General features: G+C 36.9%; 1 protein-coding gene across 1 annotated transcript in view; it reads right to left on the bottom strand.

Annotated features, from left to right (window-relative positions):
• The window catches only part of DTNBP1 (dystrobrevin binding protein 1), a 121,635-nt gene that overhangs the window by 77,619 nt on the left and 27,521 nt on the right, over positions 1-16,495 (bottom strand). Inside the window, exons 5-6 of the mRNA XM_007461269.1 lie at positions 11,793-11,925; positions 3,142-3,274 (exon numbers count right to left, since the gene is read on the bottom strand). Of these exons, the coding sequence (XP_007461331.1) occupies positions 3,142-3,274; positions 11,793-11,925 (266 nt within the window). The remainder of the gene's footprint in view (positions 1-3,141; positions 3,275-11,792; positions 11,926-16,495) is intronic.

The raw sequence follows: 16,495 nt of genomic DNA, 5'->3' as shown, positions 1-16,495 counted from the left end.
AAAAACCAAAAAAAAAAAAAAAAAAAAAAAAACAGTACATGTACATTCCTTAAGTCAAATAGTACCCACAAGGATCTATGATGAAGCAGATTAGTTCCTCGGCTCAGTTCTCCCCACCTTTCTGTCCTGCTTTTCGCAAGAAGCTACATTCAACTCTTCTAGAGGTTTCTTCCAGTATTTACCTCCATTATTTCTAAATAATATGCTTTTTTTTTCATTTTTTTCCATTTATTGACACTAGCCTTCATAATATTCCCAGTTTTGATAACCTCTAGATTGAATAAAAGAAGCTTAAAATGTAAATAAGACATCTCTGAATAGTAAATACTCTACATAATTTATTATTGGAAAGATATTTTTTGATCTACATTTGACTGAATAAAACTGCTTCATTCTCAGTGTTGTCAACTCAGACTATTTACACCACAACTGACTGTTAATCAGCCATATACGTGTGTGTTGTGTGTGTGTATTAACTAAACAAATTGATTCCAAAAGGTTTTTTTTGAAGAAGATAGCTCATCCTTTTATACGCTGAATAAAATAAGTTAAGAATTTCAGGAAGACCATGCATATACAGTCAACTAATATTTGACAAGGGAGCCAAGAATACTCAATGGAGAAAAAACAGTCTCTTTGAGAAATGGTGCTGGGAAAATTGAATATTCAGGTGTAAAGACCCCTATCTTACACCACTCACAAAAATGAGCTCAAAATGGATTAAAGACTTAAATATAAGACCCAAAACAATAAAATTTCTAGAAGAAAACAGGGGAAAAAAGCTCATTATGGGTCTTGGCAATGATTTTTTGGATATGATACACCTAAAGCACAAGCAACAAAATAACAAATAAACAAGTGGGACGACATCAAACTAAAAAGCTTCTGCACAGAGAAAGAAATGACCAAGAAAATGAAAAGACAACCTGTGGAATGGGAAAAAATATCTGCCCATCATAAATCTGATAAGGGATGAAGGTGAATTGGATGAAAGTGGTCAAAAGGATCAAACTTCCAGTTAGAAGATAAATAAGGACTAGGGATGTAATGTACAACCTGACGATGACAGTTAACACTGCTGTGTGGTATAAATGAAAGTTAAGAGAGTAGATCCTAAGAGTTCTCATCATAAGGAAATCCCCCCCACCCATTTTTTGTATCTAAATGAGATGATGGATGTTGACTAAACTTTTTGTGGTACTCAATTTACAGTGTATGTAAGTCAAGTCATGATGTCGTACACCTTAAACTTATACAGTGCTGCATATAAATTACATCTCAACAAAACTGGGAAAAAGAGTTTCGGAAAGATTACAGTTTATATTGATAAACAGAATTAAGCAATGTTTCATAGTATTTCCACTATTTGTATTTAGAAAGGCAAGTTTACTACAACTGAGAATCACCAACGATTCTGTAAGCTAAATGGACCAGCTTTTATTTGGCTCTTTTAACAAAACTCTCCCTTATCTTCCATAACCCTGCAGGGAAGTTTATCATTATCTCTATTTTACAGATAAGAAAGCCAAAGATAGGTCATTTGCAAAAGGTCATATAGGTAGGAAGTGCCAGAGAAGAAAATCAAGCTTAGGTTTTCAAGGACTTTTCACAATAACCAAAACAAATCATATTACTGTTAACAATTGTGAATTAAATCAGTACTTATCATTTCAGGATAAAAATATGATTTCAAGCTAAGTCACAGGTCTAATGTCTTATTAGACAATCAGATGCAAAATACTTTGGCATTTATTAATAAATATTTATTTTATGAAGATGCCATGAGTAACCATTAACAAATATCTACATATATAATTTTTTTCAAAGTCTTGGAAGGTCCATCAAAGTACTAGTTAATTTAAATTTCCCACCTTTGGTATTTCTCACTGAAACTGTTAGGTTTAAAATCTACTATGACATCTTACATTAATCTCATGCAGTCCTTGAGAAATAAAGTAAATTTTATAATTTTTTAAAATTTGGCCTATCAGAACATGAAAAATTTACCATTATTTTACCTATAGATTTCAAGCTACTGATTATAAACTGGTAGTCCTCAACTGGCACACTATTTTTTCCTACATTATTTCAGAGTAACAGGTGCTATCAACAAATCTGTTTATCATATCTAAATTTACTAAAATTATGTAATTTTTTAAGAAGTCTTTCAAATGCTTGCCAAGAAAAGCTTAACAACAGGATAAAGTATAAAGGAAAGTGAACAGCTTGCCCAAGAGCAAAGAATTAGTAGAAGCCAGGACTTGGGTCTTCCGACTAATGACAGTGCTCTTCCTACTACACAATTCCTCTAAATACCTCTAAAATGATATTTCAATTATGTGAAACATGCTAAGACTTGTCCAGTACACTTTGGCTTTTACTCAAATTAAAGGTGAGGCTGTTTTCCAAACACAAAGTTGATTTTCATTTTGTAACATATAAATTGTAATGTACTAATTATATATCTAATAAATGTAAGTCACTGGGTGAGAGTGAAGAAAAGCATGACAAATAAAATTTCACAGTTCCAAATCTTATTACCCATTTCCAGTTCAGGTTAGTCTAATGAAAATTATCACCATAATAACTACTACTGACAGAGCACACACTGCATCTGATAACGACCATCTCACTGAACCCTCACAACAACTCTAGGAAGCCGGTACAATATTATCTTCACTATAAGCTACACATGTTGAGGCTAAGAGATTCAATAACTTGCTGAAGGTCTCATAGACAACATGTGACAAAGCTGCGCCCCTTTCCATAGCCTGAGCTTAGGTTCCTTTTCCTCCTGCTCCAAATAAAAGAGAAGAAAAGGGGAAAAAGCAGCACAGGATCTGCCACTTGGAAAAAATGAGGTCGGGGGTTCTACTTGATTGGGAAGCTCTGCCCATTGCACTTCTCCCCTCCACCATCTATCCCAACCTTAGCTTTCCAGAACTCATCTCCAATAAAACAGCAACAGATAGTGGTACCAAAAAAAAAAAAAAAAAAAATCATGTTTTGGAAAGCTTATTAAATAGATTTACCTGACACCTTTGTCTTTTATCAGTCCAAACTTATAAAGAGTAGCATGTAAAGTACTGTGGAAAACTTTGAGACTGAAAATGAATATCATGGTCAATTTTTCAAACTCACCTCTTATTTTTCTTGTAATTTTCCAGGTGTTGGGACTGCATATGTTTGTATCTTTCTAATTCACACTGTCCACATAAATCCTCCAGATTCAGCAGGTGGTTTTCTACCTCCTCAAAACTAGCCTCTAAATGAGCTGAAAGTATAGAAGGTCAAAAGAAGAAACAAACGTCAAAAATCAGAATCCTTGATCATGGAGAAAAGAAAAAGTGTCCAAAAGTTAAAAGTCTGAACTGTTGAGATTATTCTGCATTTATCTAATATTTTTATTAAACTTTCTTGAAGCAAAATAAAATGCACTAACATTAAAACATACTTCAAATTATCTTTTTTGAGTATATTTTTCTATCTCGAACATTTTTAAGACAGAACTTTCCAGAAAACTTTAAATACTTTATCAACACATCGTAAATCAACTATACTTCAATTAAAAAAATACTTTATTAACCAGGAAGAGGAAACAGAGTATCCTGATTAATCTAATGTATGATATCCTAATGATCCCATATACCACACACAAAGAGTCAATTTTCATATGCGAATATAGCAAAGTATAATTAACACGTTATACCGGACACAATTTAATATCTGAGATTCCTAGTTACTTTAGCATTTGTTTTGCCTTGCACGTGATATATAGAAACCTCCAAGGCACTGCACAGATGTACAAACACTCAGGAAGCAGTTCTCACTGTCCACTGGTCTTTCAACAGCTCAACTCTGCCTCTAGGCCACAGAGCTTTGCAGCTTCATTGGAACATGGAGATAATCTATGTCAAATCCTTCATTTAAAAGATTCAAGCCAAAGCCTGCAGAAGTTATTTCAGAGCTCTGCCTAAGGTCACCTAGCTAGTGAAGAGCAGTCAGGAATCAAAACTGAGTCCCTCTTACATAAAATGATTTCCAGTTGAAGACGCGTAAGTAAACCAAGACTTCATAGTTATAGGGGTGAGGACTGGTTGTTTTCTCAGACAACAGAAAAGCTCCAGAGGTCAAAGATTTCAGAACTCAAACAGCATCAGGGCCATTTACCGAATACTCACCACATGGGCCAGACACTGGGGTACAAAGCTGAAAACGATAGCCCTTGCGCTCAAACAGCATAAAGTAGAGGGCAGGCATATTTCAGTGACAACACTGCCTGACAGAGCTTGGCTTGAGGTGCTGTGACAACTCAAAGGAGAGGTATCTAACAGAGATGAGGGAGAGTGAGACTCAGCAAGAAATGTGACTCCCACGTCTGGAAGTCACAGCCGTCCGGAGGAAGGGGCCTCGAGGAAGGAGCAAGCTGGCTGTGCAGCTTTCCAGCCTTGGTTTCATTCAGATAGCTAAGATACAAGGATGGTGTGTCTAATCCCTTCCCTTAACCACTAGATTGTCACGTGACTTTCTAAATTAGCTTCTGTATCACCTACATTAGGCGCAAATTCCCTAAATTTCAACTTGGAGTTTTAGGTTTATTAAGATACATATTTTGTCCATTTTTAATTGATCTGTTTGATCTGGAGATCTATTAAATCCAGAAGCATTCACATTTTCTAATATCCTAAATTTTAACTCTACTAAATATCTATGCTTCTAAAAACTCCTGCCTCTGTTTGGTAGAGTCTAGGGCTTAAAGACATGGATTTGGGGGGGAAATAAAATTTGACTGAAAAGTTAAAATGTGATGACAAGTAGTTTAGCATTCCTCTTCAAAGACATTTTAGGTAATGATTTTTATCATACTGATCTATCACTGTAGATCATGGCAAGTCTGGAAAAGGCTGATAATGCATTTCATAACAGTTTGGAATCTATTTTCAGGGGTAACATACAACAGCTAATATATGTGACTTTGGAAAGCCTAACCAGAAACAGTGAGCAAAATCTAAGTTTTAATCAATGAAAACTTATGTCTAAGATTTTAATAATGTCATAAATGGTACATAAGGAGTTTATGTGGCGGAAACAGGCAAAATGATGCTATTATGTTAGTTGCTATTTAGATTATTTTTTGTTACTATATTAAATGGAAAAATGACTAGTAGCCTCAGCCTGGGAGCTAGTGTTACTGGCCCTGAAGAAGCAATGTTCAGCTCATTCTAATAGCTAATAGGATTATTTAAAGGCCATTTCACTTTGATAAGTGATAAGAACTAGAATAATTACATTTAATATGGAATCCATTCAGCTTTAAGCTACTTGGTTCCTTTAGCATCACGCATGTTATCCTTAGCATACAGGGGGCTGGATAACAGTGAGGCTTTCATATGTAGGCCAACAGCATCATGTTCCTGTGCTGAATGGCAAACCGAGATTTAAAATGCTCGGGAGAGTCAGTGGTCACTTTATGGCTGCTGCCAAACTTGTATTTATGCTCTCCCCTTTAAAAGTTGTGGCCAGAGACCCTCACTCCCTGGCCACAGCCTACTTTTCCAACCTCACTACCACTCTCCTTCAGGACTGCTGACCACTCCGAGGAGGGTCCTGTGTGTTCCTGCCCCCTTGCCTCTGCCTCTCCTGAGAGGTCTCCTCTTGCCTCCCTGCCCTGCATCTCCCTGGCAGGTTCAAGTCAGAGCCCGTCCTCCTTCCAGCCTGCAGGGCTCTCTCCCCTCTTCTGTGCTTCCACAGACCTATGAGCCCTGCCCAGGACTTATACTCTGACATTCTACCACAAGTTGTGTACTCTTACCTCTCTCAGGCATCTGTGAATGTCTTAAGCGTAAAGACTGTATGTTTGCATCTTTGTATCCCCTAATACCTAGTCTGCCGAATTCAATTAAAAAGGATTTCTGGAGACAGAATGATTCTATTACTCTAAAACATAAAATAATAACCAAGAAAGCAAATAATCTATGACTCATGTTCATCTAATTTAAATATTAGAAGGTTACCCTAAATTTTGTAAACAAGTTAAGTTAAACATGGGCAGAGAACTTTGAAAACATTCAACAAGATGGTACTTTGTTATTAGTGCATCAAATCAGGCCCCATTACCAGTGAGTTAAAGCAGAAGAAGCAATGGAACTTTTCCATTTTAACTCTTAACAGGCTTGAAGTCAGTAATAAAATACAGAAGAATTGTATTGATGAACATAAATCTTCTTCCCTTTTTATATTGAAAACTTTTAAAAAATCTCTTAAATAGTAATTATAAGCATATATATGGTATGTATTCTGAATATTTTATATTGAATTTAAACAGGCAGAAATTTAATCTCCCCATCACACCCTGCTCATCTCCTGTTAGGAAACGAGTTGCAGATATGAGTCAATCTGGTAACCAGACTTAGAATGCACGTACATAAAACACTAGCAGGCCTCCGTGGACACAAATGTACCTTTTTATAAGAAATTCCAGCCTCACCATTTTGCTCCCTATAACAACAGCATATGTCTCATTTATGTCCATTCAGTGGAAAAGATGGGTGGAATTTTATTGGGAAAAGCCATTTGGGAGAGCCTGACAGCTGTGCAGGAAAGAACATCACAAATCTTTGGGAGGAGACCATCCCAGAGGAAGAGCCATTCTGTTTGGAATTTTCCTTTGTGCCATTTGTTTCGAATACATATTATCTGTAGTGTAACCACTGACAGAAGAATGGAACAGCACGTTAAAATTTGTAATTTCACACTTAAATGAGTATTTTCTAGCAAAAATAATTAGCCTCAAGGAACAAAGAAATCTTTGACTGCAAACCCACAGGTCACAGAGGCTGGGTACTAAAGGACCACAAGAGTCTTCAACAAATACGTTCATTACTCTTTGTGTAATAAGGTAACGATGGTATGATAATAAGGAACTTTAAGAAATGCATTAAAAGCCATCATGGAACAAATGAGATCTGTGTAGTATATACTAAAAGGTGTCGAAAGAGAGTTAATGAGTCTCTTGAAGGGTCTAATCTCAGAACGTAACCTGGACAATAAGATAACGTATTTCATGAAACCCTAAAAACTGACAGTCTCTCTGCTAGATGCACTCTCAAACTCTGTACAGAGAAAGCAAAACAGGTCAGATCAAAAGAAAGATGCAAGCTCAGTATAAGGCTGTCATTCTCTTACAGCACTTTGTTATCTAAGAATTAACAGAATCATCTGTTCTAGACAAAGGTAACAGTCTTTTTAAGTAGGTCATACAAAATAAACTAAGCAATAGAGATAACTCAAAAGCCCTTGACATTTTAGACTTCAGTATAGGAATAGGATTAGACTACCCTCTAGTGGAAGTTCAAGAGAATTCAATAAATACTTTGCAAACATGACCACTTTTATGATAAAATGCACAGAATAAGAAAGGGTACAGGATGTGGAGGACAACATTCCCTTTTATCCTTACACACTGTCTTTCCATGTACAGAATACTACATTGTTGTTCTCACCACATTTCATGCTATGGTTTTACATTCTATTTTGCAGGACAAGTTAAATTACATAACATCCATCCAAACCCTTCTGTCAAAGACAATGGATTTATAAATTTGCAAAGGCCAGAGAGACTCCCAGTAGAACGTCAGCATCCTGGTGGCAGCTGCCCGGTCTTGTTCACTGCTGTAACCCCAGAGCCTACAAACGGCACATGGCACTCAGCAGATGCCTAATACACCAGGCACTGTGCTGAGTGCTTTACACCCATCACCTCCTTCAACCCTCCAACTACCCTATGAGGTAGGTACTCTCACCCTGAATCCTGCGAGCAAACTAAAACTGAGAGAAGTTATGAAACCTGCACAGGGTCTCACAGTTAGGAAGCTGTGAAATTGAGATCCAAATCCAGATCGGAGAGTCAGTCCAACAGCCCTTATTTTCCAATTCCCAGCATACCTTTATCATTTCTTTTTTAAATGACAAGCCTTACCAGTAATTATCTATTACACAGGCTTTTGTAAGCTGGATGGATCACACCCCATTAAAAAAAACATGAGTGGATTATCTGTTCTTACTTAATTCCTGAAGGAGCATGTAATCAGGAGTCATATTTATTAAGCCATAGGACAACACAGCTAAAAGCATCATCAAAGGTTCAAACTGTTCACATCACATTAATCCCTTATTCTTTAATAAGGGCAGACCCTCTAGAGAGCAAGACAAGACTCAAAAGAGTCAAGTAGCCTGGGAAATGGAGGGACTGACTGGATATGGTATTAGATTTGACAGTGAAAGGGTAAAAAGTTCAAAGAAGCTAAAAGAATCCTAACATATAGGTCAGTTACCATTTTCTTCTAAGTTATTTTTAATTATTGCTTGACTAAACCTTGTAATATTATACCAAGGTATTTAGGTGATGATAAGGAGTCTTTGGAAGCTACCCAAAAATAAAGGAATCCACAGTTTATGAGCAAGCATTTAAAACCAAATGATTCGAATACCTAAGAATGATCCATAAACTCATTAACATGAATTCGCGAAATACATTAGTGATATAGATATATATTTATACAACCTACTAGATTTGGCTTCAAAATATTTTCCTGAGACAAAGGCAACAAAAGCAAAAATAAACAAATGGGCCTATATCAAATTAAAAAGCATTTGTACAGCAAAGGAAACCCTCAACAAAATGAAAAGCCAACCTCCTAAATGGAAGAGGATATTGCAAATGATATATCTGATAAAGGGTTAATATCCAAAATATATAAAGACCTCATACAACTCAGTATCAAAACCAAAAACAATCTGATTAAAAAATAGGCAGATGGCCTGAATAAACATTTTTCCAAAGAAGCCATACAGATGGCCAACAGATACATGAAGAGATGCTCAACACTGCTAATCATCAGGAAAATGAGAATCAAAACCACAATATCACCTCACACCTGTCGGAATAGCTATTACCAAAAAGACAGTTAACAAGTGTTGGCGACGATGTGGAAAAAAGGGAGCCCTTGGGCACTGTTGATGGGAATGTAAGTTGGTGCAGCCACTATGGAAAACAGTATGGATTCCTCAAAAAATTAAAAAGAGAACTATCATAGGATCCAGCAATTCTACTCCTTGGTGTTTATCTGAAGACAATGAAAACACCAGTTAGGAAAGATACATGCACCCCCATGTTCACTGCAGCTTTAGTAAAAAATAGCCCAGATACGGAGGCAACCTAAGTGTCCATCAATTGATGAATGGAAAAAGATGATATATAGATAAATGCAATGGAGTATTACTCAGCCATAAAAAATAACAAAATCTCACTATTTGCAACAACATGGATAGACCTGGGGCGGTATTATATTACATGAAATAAGTCAGACAGAAAAATACCATATGATTTCACCTACATATGGAATCTAGAAAACAAAACGAATAAACAAAACAGAAAAAGACTCACAGATACAGAGAACAAACTGCTGGTTGTCAGAGGGGAGGGCAGTGGGGTAGCTGGATGAAATAGGTGAAGGGGATTAAGAGGTACAAATGTCCAGTTATAAAATAAGTTAGTCATGGGGATGTAATGCACGGCAAAAGGAATAAATCAATAATATTGTAATAACTGTATTGTGGCAGATGGTTACTACACTTACAGTGGTGATCAATTCATAATGTATATAAATGTTGAATCACTATGTTGTACATCTGAAACTAATATTATGTGTCAACTACACTTCAGTGAAAAAAAAAAGAACCAAATTATTTGGAAGTGACCATCTAGAATAGGACTTCAGAGAATCCTTTAGCTTTAATTTGCCTTCAGTGGTCAATGTTCTCAGATTATTAAAGAGAGAAAATTCAAGCGAGCATTTGGGAAGCCTGCTCCATTCATTTAAGAAGCCAAAATGCAGTTTCTAAAGAAGACGGTATTATGTCACTAAGTATCATTTTTTCAGGATATTAGAATCCTAATTGAGAATGAAAATACAGTATATTCTACCTTAAGAAAAACATATATACTGCATGCCCTAAGCAGAATTAACTATGAAAATAATTAGAATTGTGGCAAATGCATTTAATCAGAAGAGTGGTATCAAACAAATAACATTTATAAACAGAATTCACTCTCAGCTGGAAAGAAAAGGGGGGATGGTATCAGAGGTGAATATCTCTGCAAAGAAATACATAACCAATTAAAAGCAAGCGACTCAGAGAGATACAGGAAGCTAAAAAGAAAGTGGCTAAAAGGAATATTCCAAATATCTTGGAGGCTTTTTCCATCAGTTAGTTATCAAAGCCTTGAGAAGAATCATTCCTATAGTTGCAAGAGGGAAAGAATGCAGAGGGCCTTCCTCCTAAGACCCGGAATCTCTTTTCCACACCCTGGCTTCAGAAATAACCGAACACTAAGGCCAGGGTTTCAAGAATCCAGTTCATGAGGCCTATTGACAGCTGCCACCCTAACTGCCTCATCCCTCACTGAGTACATCATCATCGTGACTGGGATCCTGGATTCACACCTTATTAACTGTGTGACCCTGAGCAAGTCACAACCTCTCCAAGGCTAACTTTCCTTAGCTGTAAAGTGGGATAATAAAAGCTACTTCTGCAGGGATCTTGTGAGGATTGAAAATGTTTGTAAAGCACCTAACAACCTCTGACATATAGTGGGTGCTATAAACATTAGCTATTGTTATCAGCAATAGCATTCCAAATACCATTCGTGTCTATTTTATTCACACACACACACACACACACACACACACGTTTTAGGATTTGCTAATTACTTGCTTTGTAAATCAGCTTTGTTTTGCTTTCAAAAAAGCAGTACTGAAAAACAGAAGAGATGGCAGAGTATCCTTATCTCCTTACCTATTAAGACTGGGTCAGGTTATCAGCTCAAGAAATTCAAGTCCTATGTAGATAACCCCTACCTCTTACTTCACTAAGATCTTAAGCTTGGTTAGAAAATAATAAGCCACAATATTATCCTAAGATGTGGCAACTGTCAAGCATAAAAGTTAATTTTCTGGGGCTTCTCTGGTGGCGCAGTGGTTGAGAGTCCGCCTGCTGATGTGGGGGACACGGGTTCGTGCCCCGGTCCGGGAGGATCCCACATGCCACGGAGCGGCTGGGCCCGTGAGCCATGGCCGGTGAGCCTGCGCGTCCGGAGCCTGTGCTCCGCAGCGGGAGAGGCCACGGCAGTGAGAGGCCCGTGTACCACAAAAAAAAAAAAAAAAAAGTTAATTTTCTGAATATAAACTCAAGAAATAAATATCAGCATAATTCATCCCAATGAAAACAACAAAAAAATATAAACTTCCACAAGGTATAAATTTAGCCAAACAGGTACCCTAATTTAATGAGGGTTTGATCTCTCATCAGTTTAAAGAGGAAAAAAAAGCATATTTCAAGACATGAAGCTCTGAGCAGACCTAACTTTAAAAGCAACAACTTCCAGAGTATATCCTTTAGTTATAACAAAGCCGCCCTAATCCTTTTTATTTCCTACATTTACACTTTTAAATAGAAGACCACCCTGAGTCGCTTTAAAGAATCAACAAAATTATGTTTTCTAAGCAGATATGAGGCAGAAAAAGTTAGTGGTATACTTTAGAAATCACTTCTACACTTTAAATCATCGTTCTCTGTCAAATCATCAGTTAATCAGAGTATGAAATTAATTAGAACTATTTCCCCCCACATCCTGTTAAGCAATAATTTAATGTAGTATTAGAAAGCTTTGGAATTACACCAAACTATTTTAATCCCTAGAAGTAATGTCCAGAGGCAAACATGGAACTTACTCAGACTTGCCGTCAGGGATTCTAAATCTGCCTTCAGGCCTGGAAGCTGCCGAAGCTGCTGCTGTAGCTCTATCAGGCTCGCCTGCTTCTTCTCCCAGTGCGCGGAGAGCACCACCACCTCGCTGTCAACCAGCTGCAACACGGAAGAGGCGGGGTAAAGTAAAACGAGACAGCAGGCACAGAGATTACAGCCAGCATAATGAGAGTCAGCCCACGTTACCTTCAAAAACCCTCCTACTGAGTACAGACAACAGGATACTCTAAAGAGACTGGAGCTGTTTTCTTTCTAAGAACCACCGTAACATCCAGTGCAGAAAACCTCAAATTACAGCTTTTATCAGTGCATCTTAACCCAGGAAAGAGAAAGGTCAGCAGTGACCTTAGAAGTCACTTCTAACTATACCCTATATTTAAGTAAACCATGTATTTGAAAATTCAAATCTAGAAAAAATAAAGCAAAAAACAACCATTAACAACCGAAAAGAAAACAAACAAAAACAAACCCAAAACATAATGAACAGGTAATTATTTGTTTTACAAAAGGAATTCTTTTAAAAGAAAAGTTCCCTAATGCATTTAGAATATATTATGATTCAATTTCCATTTAAACGGGAATACTCACTGCATAAAGTAAGATAAATGGTACTTGTATACGGAGGAATTACTGAGGCAACTGATCAATTCCAGAAAAAGGAGAAAAGGATTTATACTAACAAAGAAGACATTCGGAGATGAAAGGTTCCCAACAGCAGGGTGGTGAGATGCCAGACTAGCCTAAAATAATTCTAACTTGTTTTCCTGAAGACTGTAAACACAATGACAGAGAGCGGTTTCTCCCAGTCAATTTTGTTTTGGTTTTAACATGGTGAGAGAGGAAAGGACCTAGAATAAGACTTAGGAGGAGCATGGAGAGGTTATCTTTTGAAAACATCACCAATAAGAACTGTGAAAGATACCCATATTTTATACAATAAAGACTTCAAAATTCATTATATAACAGAAGAAAGTGTATTTGAATTTTATATTTAAAATCAGAGTTCATAGTTAACTTATATTAAAAAAGGGACAATTTACGCATCCCAAGATTAAGATTCTTCAAGAGCTGAAACATGAATACAACTGATTTTTACTGAATCTCACTAAAGAAAGAACTTTTAGAGGAATAAAAATATCAAAATAAGATACAAAATTATTTGCATGTGGCGCTAGATCATTTTAGCTTCCACATTTTAATATTCTAGGAATTCACAACATTGAAATAAAAAAATTAAGCTACAATAAAGAGGTTAGAAAGCTGCCCTGTTTCCTCACATTATCCCCACTTCACACAGACGTCCCCACTGTTAGTCAGCCCACATTAGAGGGGTAAGCACATCATCTCACATACAAGCCTCAGCTGAGCTGGGGAGGTGACACCAAGCGCTACAAGTGCATGTCTCATTAATTCTGTGTACTTCAAAATGTCTGTGCCAACCAGTTTTGTAAAGATCCTGAAGAGTTTAAAAGATACTGAGCATTGCTAACAGACACAGCTGTGACGCAATAGTAAGGAAGCTGGGCTTGAAACAAGGATCCGTGCCCACAGGGTTCATCTGTAAAATATCCAACGAGTTTCTACTGACTGCCCGCTCTTTGCCCGGCACTGTTTCAGGCACTGGAGATACCATGGTGAACAAAACAGAAAAAAAGATCCCTGCACTCTTGGTGCTTTAGTCTGGTGTAGGTCTCACAAATTTTCTTAACTGCAGTTTTTAAATTCTAAAACAGAAAAAATAATTCCTGATCACAGGGCTGAACTGATGATAAGAAAGGTATTTTTCCTGGTACATGGCATATCTTTTAAAAAGTTTGTTAAATCTTAATTACTCTGGTTAATTATGTTAAAAATTTGAAAAATCTAGAATAAATAATTTTTAGATATGAACCATTTCTTACTGAAAAGTAAAGTGAAACATACTTAAGTATTAAAACTTAAGTACAGTATAGTTCATGTCTTCCACAAAATTGAAAATTATATTCTGTATATAGAATATAAGAAGCGTGCACAGAAATATATCAGAATACATCAAAATACTATTTTAATTTAAAAGAATCGGATGTTGAATGGATTCTCAGAAATCATTATCAAGTATAATATAATAATACTAAAACATTTTGAGCATTTCTATGTGCCAGGCCCTGTGCTAAGCAATTTACATCTATTATCTCATTTAACTACACAGCAACCTTGTAAACAGAGCAATATTACCACTTCCATTTTACAGAAGAAGAAACCAAGGCACAATGAAGCTGAGTCACTTTCCCAAGGGCCACAGAAGACCTAGACTCAATCCCAGGGAATTTGACACTTAAGCCCATGCCCTTAATTGATATTCTAGGGATTGTGTATACGGGGACATGAAAGGAAGAAGTGAAAAGCTAGCAAAAGAAAAGGTTCTGAAAAACTGTACTCTTCAACTTTACTTAATAAGAAATGATCTCCAGAAGGGGCCAGTTTTTCTCCTCCAAGTAAACAATTCTGAATGAATCCAGATTTAACACCAGGAAATCAAGTTTAAGTAGCAAGACAAACCCATAGTTTGGATTTGTTGCCCAAATTACAAGTCATTCCAAAATTCCTTCTGGTGGACACTGAAGTTAGGAGAACAAAGAAAAAGCAGGGATACAAATAAATGGGTTAACATTAGGACCTTACTTTATATAAAACAGTTCTGTGTTTTGGGGGTACGTTATTTCATGTGATTTTCAAACAACTTCGGTAAGCAGTGTAAGTGGTGTTATACCATTTTATATGTGAGGAAACTAAAAACAAAGAGACTCCGTTTATCTGCCCAAGGTCAAAATGTATTACTGCAGAAAGTAGGCATTCCCACACCCAGTTCAGTTCACTTCCCACCACAGGCAGAAGAGATCCAACCTGGAACACAAAGAGAGTGAAGCATGCCTAATTTAAGCAGCTTACACACCAAATTGTTAAAACATGAATCTTAAGAGTTCAATTTGAAGGCAAGCAAATATTTCACAGTAATAAAAATTATAAGCAAATAATGCACTGGAAATCTAACTTAAAAAGGTATCCTCAGAATCTAACCCCTAAGTCACTATCAATTATGTACTCATTTATATATTGCTAAGGGAGGAAAACAAAAAAATCAAAAAACTTGTTAAAAAAGGAAAAAAAAAAAACTTGTGGAAAAAGTCTGGACAACAAAGTTACCATTGACCAAACTGTTTTCTAAGATATTGCTTTGAATTTTAAGACTATATAGTAAGTATTAGCTTTAAAGTAATTGAGTATAAAATAATTTGTCAAAGAAAACTGAACTGTCCTTAGGTATATTTGCCCTGGCAGGTTGATACCCTTTGGATAAAGGCCACTAAAGACACATGAGCATGGCCTGACGAAACAAACACATGATAAAACACTTTGCATGTTAAAGATATACATTTTAAATATTTACATATGTCTTAACAATACGTCAGAGAGCTTTAAAATAAATTTCCATCTTTAAAGCTGAGAACTATATTTCTGGAAATCAACAGAGGCACTTTTGATCAGATATGGGTCTTAAAATAACCAAATACTCGACTATGAAAAAATGTAGCATTCAGCAACAGATCTTACAGGAAATTCTTTCTCCTATATATTTTATTATGAAACATTTCTTAAAATTAAAAAAATAATCATTTTTGTTAAAGCTCCTCTACAGGACTTCCCTGGTGGCACAGCAGTTAAGAATCCTCGTGTCAATACAGGGGACACGGGTTCGAGCCCTGTTCCGGAAAGATCCCATATGCCACGGGGCAAGCCACAACTACTGAGCCCACGAGCCACAACTACTGAAGCCCGCACGCCTAGAGCCCGTGCTCCGCAACAAGAGAAGCCACCACAATGAGAAGCCCGCGCACCGCAACGGAGAGTAGCCCTCGCTCGCTGCAACGAGAGAAAGCCCACGCGTGGCAACAGAGACCCAACAGCAGCTAAAAATAAATAAATAAAATTTTAAAAAAGCTCCTCTACGGGATATGGTCTTCACTGAATATTGTGGGATTCACCCATGCTGATACATGTAGGTACAGTAGTTCACTAATTTTTCACTGCTGTATGGTATTTGATTTTATGAATAATAATTTACTCTATAGGTGGACTCTGGGACTGTCTAAAGACGCAACAAAACCTGCTATAAACATTCTGGTACAAATCTCCTGTTGCACACACGCAATTTTCACAAATTAGTTACCGATGTATCTAAAGTATTGAGCTCCTCACCCCCTGGGGAGGCTCAACAGGGCTGGAGTAAGTAGACCTCCCCCAGCCTAGCCACCTCTGACTTCAAGTACTCTCATCTATTTGTTACATAATGAATAGATGATACCATGCCAATGTTATCTGCTGAAACGTGAGCCATACCAGCAGCCCCAGGGGAAAGCTTGGGACACAATGCTACAAAATATCCCTAGGGGCCAAACTGTTGTTTGAAAGGTATGTGGAATTCCAATTTCCACTTCACAGAAGCTCATTTTTCTAATGTGACTGTGCGGATGGATTTACACTCCCTAATTCTCATCACGTTTCTTCTAAGGGACAACTGTCACCAGTGAATAATGACTGACTGCAGAGAAAATTCACAGCTTCTTAAATGTTTGATAATCTAACGAGTGTGAATGTGAGGTTTTCATTTGTATTTCCTTGACTACTAATC

Source organism: Lipotes vexillifer, unplaced genomic scaffold (assembly GCF_000442215.2).
Source record: "Lipotes vexillifer unplaced genomic scaffold, Lipotes_vexillifer_v1.1 scaffold863, whole genome shotgun sequence".
Taxonomy (NCBI): Eukaryota; Metazoa; Chordata; class Mammalia; order Artiodactyla; family Lipotidae; genus Lipotes; species Lipotes vexillifer.
This window is presented reverse-complemented; position numbering and strand designations above follow the sequence as displayed.